At 38.6% G+C, this 6,000-nt stretch overlaps 1 protein-coding gene and 1 pseudogene across 1 annotated transcript in view; one reads left to right on the forward strand and one right to left on the reverse strand.

Moving 5' to 3' along the window:
* Positions 1-3,390: 3,390 nt before the first annotated feature.
* LOC125649483 (uncharacterized) overlaps positions 3,391-6,000 on the reverse strand; it is a 5,464-nt gene continuing 2,854 nt past the window's right edge. The window contains exons 2-3 of the mRNA XM_048877054.2: positions 4,453-4,770; positions 3,391-4,032 (exon numbers count right to left, since the gene is read on the reverse strand). Of these exons, the coding sequence (XP_048733011.1) occupies positions 3,962-4,032; positions 4,453-4,762 (381 nt within the window). The 5' untranslated portion in view covers positions 4,763-4,770 and the 3' untranslated portion in view covers positions 3,391-3,961. The remainder of the gene's footprint in view (positions 4,033-4,452; positions 4,771-6,000) is intronic.
* Positions 5,611-6,000, forward strand: part of LOC125649482 (uncharacterized) — a 6,303-nt pseudogene continuing 5,913 nt past the window's right edge.

Consider the following 6,000-nt stretch of genomic DNA (forward strand, 5'->3'; position numbering starts at 1 on the left):
CGGGACGTAAAACAATCAATCAAGCACACCAATCGAACAGAAATTCCGGGTCTTGTTGCACGAGGAGGTTAGAGGGGCGCAACTTTATGAGGCAAGGGGTCTGAGGCCGCCTTGAGGCAAAGCCCCCAGAAGCTCCTGGATATTACATATTTTATAGGGCTTGAAATACGTCTCCTATTTAGTCATTTTTACTATTTTTTTTTCATTCTTAATAAGGTGAAATTGATAAAATGACGCAAATTTTAGGGGTTTGGGGGGGGGGGGGGATTAAGTTCTCCCAATAAAGTAATTGAAGACAACAAAAGATTTTGTCATTTATTTTTCCGGGAGTGGAAAAAAGTATTGCTTCTCTTATCGTCTAGTACATTTTTCCAAACAAGAGACCACGACGATTTACCTTAAATTTGAAATTTTAAGAGGGGGGCGGCGGCCGCGCCTTCCCTTAAATCCGCCACTGTAAACGGGATACCATACGGGGTAAAGCAACAACTGGAAGATAACTATAAATTCTTCAATCCATGTGTACAAGAATACCTAGTGATGGATTAATAAAATGCCCGCATGTATTGCACCGAGTTAATTACACACGGTGAGTCAGACACTGGTAGGACATTGATACACCCTTTTCTTTGTTATTTGTTTTTTTTTTGTTTTTGTTTTTTTTTGCTTTGAAATCTCAAGATTTGGCTGATCACAGTTCTTTAGCTTTTATCTCCAATAATATGAGGCTATTGAAAAAGAATTAGATGGTTGGTAGCGATACAATTGCATCCACTTAAGGGCCGTAATTCTGCGATGAATTATCCAACTACACCCATATAAGTACATGACCTGTGTATTCTCAAAACAAATCTATATCCCAAACTTCAGTTCATTAACCGGCCGAGGTAGCTCAGTGGTAGAGCGTTCGCTTCGTAACCGGGAGGTCGTGAGTTAGAGTTCCGCTCGTGCCATTACCGCCTCAAACCTAAGATGTTAACAACCATGCGCCTTCACCAATCGCTTGGTATTTAGAAGCGAGAATCGTGGGTTGTTGTTTTTCAGATATGACCTCAAAAACAGGGCCCCGTGTCACAACTGGCGTTGATACGTTCAAGGACTTTCAGTGCTAGGGCCCTAAATTTGTGGTACTTCACCTACAGCTGGTGACGTCTCAAGATGAGAGGAAAATTCTCAACGGGACGTAAAACAATTAATCAATCACTCATATCAAGACATTACAAGCTCTCTGATAACGTGTCAATGCCTGTCGCGGCACATCATCTTACAGGCCAATGATCCTTATAATTCGGCAAAGGAGCAGTCATTACCTATCGCAGTCAAGGTACGGGTTCAAACCCACCACCTCCCGGCGGGACACAAATGCTCCAACCACTGAGCCACCAAATCCGCTCCTTAACCGGAGGACGACACTGGAATACAATCACTCCTTAACTGGAGAACAACACTGAAATACAATCGCTCCTTAACCGGAGAATGACACTGGAACACAACCGGTCCTTAACCAGAGGACAACACCGAGACCCGACCGCTCCATAACCGGAGGACAACACTGAAACACATCCGTTCCTTAACCGAAGGACGACATTGGAATACAACCGGTCCTAGACGACACTGCAACACAACCGCACCTTAACCGAAGGACAACTCCGGAACACAACCGCTCCTCCACCACATTGGAACACATATTGTTGGTATGGGTCAGATGAAGTATCTGAAACAAGAGTATCCCGAGATGTGTCAAATGAGCCAGTTCGGATTGTATTCCACTTGCGGAAACATTAGAAGAGGCTTTAATTCCGTTCTTGACATCATATCTGGAAATATTCAGACAGACAGACGAACAGACATGGGGTAATTCCATTATAAATATCACAATTTCGTTGTGGGAGTAAAATGAATCCCCAATCAACTGCTAAGGAACATCTTCAGAAAATTAAAGCCTCAGTAAAACTGATAACCTTCCGTGGGGATCCGGGTTAGAAGAGGTCCTCAGTACTCCTTGCTTGTCGTAAGAGGCGACTAAATGGGGTGGTCCTTCGGATAAGACCGCAAAAACCGAGGTCCCGTGTCACAGCAGGTGTGACACGATAAAGATTCCTCCCTGCCCAATGTCCATAAGCGCCGAGCATAGGCCTTAATTTTGCAGCCCTTCACCGGCATTGGTGACATCTCCATATGAGTGAAATATTCTCGAGCAGGACGTTCAACAATATTCAATCAATCAATCAAAAATGATAACCAAGCTTCAGTAAATATGGACATCAATTCCAATCTGAAACTTTTTGGTCTTTCATGTTTATAACACACGCGATTGAGAATAACTTATTAATTTGTTCCTCTAAACATAAAATGAAGTCTTGACAATGAGTGTTGGAAGACAATGGTGTGTACATTGGTATCGCACTATATAGTGTATATGTTATAATTGATATTACACAATAATTAAACCTCTATACAGCAATGTTTTGAAATCATTTCATACACAATAGACAAACATGGTATGTGGGAACCTGTCAATATCAAATCAATGGAGTTGGAGTTATCACTGGGATATTTTAAATAGATACTGATTGGACTCAATCCATGTCACGTGTCAGACTGGTGATATTTCTAGACATAAGCCAATCACTATAATACATAACTATCTATGGTTTGTTTGTATGGGTGGATGAGGTACATGTATTTTGAAAACTTTGTTTTTACATCACCTAAAATAAAAACAAACTACACAGTTCTTCCTTTGCATTTGATTTGTTCTGTCAAACTGAACGGTCTGTAAGATTTATTATCCCTTTCTTAAAGATATCACATGTTTATCACAGTGTTTATATCAAGCATGTTTATCGCAGTGATTTTATCGAGCATGTGAATGGTGAAAATAATGAACAGTGATCAATCTCATAACTCCTATAAGCAATACAAAATAGATAGTTGGGCAAACACGGACCCCTGGACACACCAGAGGTGGGATCAGGTGCCTAGGAGAAGTAAGCATCCCCTATCGACCAGTCACACCCGCCGTGAGCCCAATATCCTGATCAGGTAAACGGAGTTATCCGTAGTCAAAACCAGTGTGTCAAGAATAACCTAACAATCGGTATGAAACACGTCAGACAGCATTTGACCCAAAGATGGGTTGTATTGACGAACTAGATCGTTATAACGACCGTAGAATTTGTGCAATGCTGACTTTAAACGAGACAGTTGAAACCCCTGTACCATCAACTTGTTTGTCAGTAGCTTGCCTCGATTTAAAAACTGACCATAAGCAGAACAAGCTCTAGCGTATCGAATCAGTTGAGAGATATAAACATCACATGCAGGTGATATATATCGCAGTATTTTCATTGAGCATGTTTATCGTAGTGTTTTTATCGAGAAGTAAAATACATGAAAAAGTACATTTATATGTATATTACATGTACCAACAAAACAACAGTAAAAATTGGTATATCAAGTGTTTTCCACCTCCACACATGCATTTAACCACCAACATCCACTTGCACGGAATACAATGACGTGAAAATAAGCGTTGCTTTTTTCTAAGTCTTACGAATGAGTCTGCTAATAGATGGCGTGAATTACTTCAATGAGAAGAGTAGCTTTAATATCAGAAACCAACATGACCTTACGCGGACATCAAAAGTGATTGGTAAAATCGGATTATTAAAATTGAATACTGGGACTTCGCGATTTAAAATCGCTTCCATTGCTACTACTAAACTGAATATCAAAAGCCATATGTCTAACCCAGTGCTATATGTTGTTGTGAATCGTCATGTCGTATAAGCGCCAGTGTTTGCATCGATGAAAGAACGGTAACTTGGATCATTGAAAATAATGATCATCATCCCACCATAGTTCAATAATTTCCTTCATGTTGATCATTTATACATGCAATCTCACTATATTGTTAATAATTTCCTTCATGTTGGTGATTTATACATAAGAATTTCTTTTACTGAAGTTTCCGTCGATCCAGCATTTCTTTCAGTTTGTAAGTCTGATAAAGTGCAGCAACAAAACACCCTGAAAATATAGAATAAAAAGCATACGTCACACAGAAAAGGATAAATAGCATACGTCACACAGAAAAGGATAAAAAGCATACGTCACACAGAAAAGGATAAAAAGCATAAGTCACACAGAAAAGGATAAAAAGCATAAGTCACACAGAAAAGGATAAAAAGCATACGTCACACAGAAAAGGATAAAAAGCATACGTCACACAGAAAAGGATAAAAAGCATACGTCACACAGAAAAGGATGAAAATATATATAGGTCACACAGAAGGACATATTTAGCAAAATCAAAGAGCTTAAAATAAATAATGTATCGACGTAGAATTCCCCTATGAAGCATAGCGACACTTGGGGATTATTTTGTTCATCGTCTGTCCGTCTGTCATTCTTGAGTTATTGATAGGTTTGATTTTAATTTGCGCTCACCACACCCAAAGAAGGAATGAACAGCAAAGATGGCTAACACTGTGTTTTTATCTCGGAGGTATTTTTTCATACTCTGTTGATATTTCTCAGTTTTGGGAATAGCGAGAATAGCTGTGCCGTACATGGTCAATATTGCTATAACGACTGCCTTGCACGTGTAACATTCCTCCTTCTGCTGGGGGTCCCCGGCTGATCCCCCACCAGCCCTTTGTGCCCGCTGTATGCTCCACAATGTCTCTCTCTGCGGCCCTGCTTTTCCTTCAGTGTAATTTACAAAAGGTTGTATCAATAAATCGTATAGCTTCCCCATGTTTGAATCTGTAGACAAATTAAAATGTAGATTTGATAACACACGCTCTGTAAAACACTGAAAATTGGTTGAAGAATTTCGTCGAACGAACTTGTCAATATGGACCATAAAGTATAGACGAATTCAAAAGTTATTTTCAACAATCATTATCAAAGTTCTTAATTTCAAAATTTCCTTTTAAACCTATAGCCCTTTTACTACTTGAAATCATTTAGTTTTCTGACTTTTTTTTTTTTTTTTTTTTTTCCCTTTGATAGCACACATCACAGATTACTGACAATTCTCATGCTGGCCAATGTTCTTTCCAGTTGACCTACTTCCATCAGTTTTACAGCCCCCAGACTTTGCATTTTAATTAAAATGGACAGATCTAATCATCTTCGCCGGATTTTGTTTAATTACTCTTTGATACTATCAAATCAAGTTCAACCCCCCCCCCTTTCATACACAACAAATTATAAAACTTCATTTTGCAAAGATGATAAAGCCGAAGGGTTGTATATAAACAATTTTGTTTACATACCTAACTCCGACAGTTATTTAATTTTTATGAATAAAAATTTGGAGGGGCAGACTAAGCAAAATGGGCCGAATCGACCAGGAGACAGATCGACTGTGGGACGGATCGACCTAACACACACATCCCCCCCCCCCCCCCCTTGAATCTAATATCTCCCAAAAATTGTTTAATATTCTATTTTCCATGTATAGTAACACAATGAGTAGAATCAAATTTTCTGATGGTTTAAGTGATGTATTCAATTCTGAATGTGGTGTCAAAGAAGGGGATGTCTTAAGCCCCATACTCTTCAATGTATTTATTGATGGTATTGTCAATGACTTGAAAAATGGGAAAATGTGATCCTGTACAAGTAAACAATGTTCATGTAAATTGTCTGTTATATGCTGATGATATTGTAATCTTTTCTGAAAGCAAAAGTGGTTTACAGAACAGCCTTGATATTCTCAGTAACTATTGTTCAAACTGGAAACTGCAAGTCAATGTAGATAAATCTAAAGTTTTGATATTTAACTCAAATGGCAAACCTCAAGGGAATGAATTTACTATTAATGGCAATACAATACAAACTGTACCAAAATACTGCTATTTAGGTGTTATGATGAAATGTAATGGGAGGTTTAACTTAGCAACAGCTGTGCTTCTTGAAAAAGCCAGAAAAGCATGTTTTAAAATGAAAAGAATCGTTGGTATTGATAACCCATGTAAATATTTAGAA

This window comes from Ostrea edulis, chromosome 5, assembly GCF_947568905.1.
Source record: "Ostrea edulis chromosome 5, xbOstEdul1.1, whole genome shotgun sequence".
Lineage (NCBI taxonomy): Eukaryota > Metazoa > Mollusca > Bivalvia > Ostreida > Ostreidae > Ostrea > Ostrea edulis.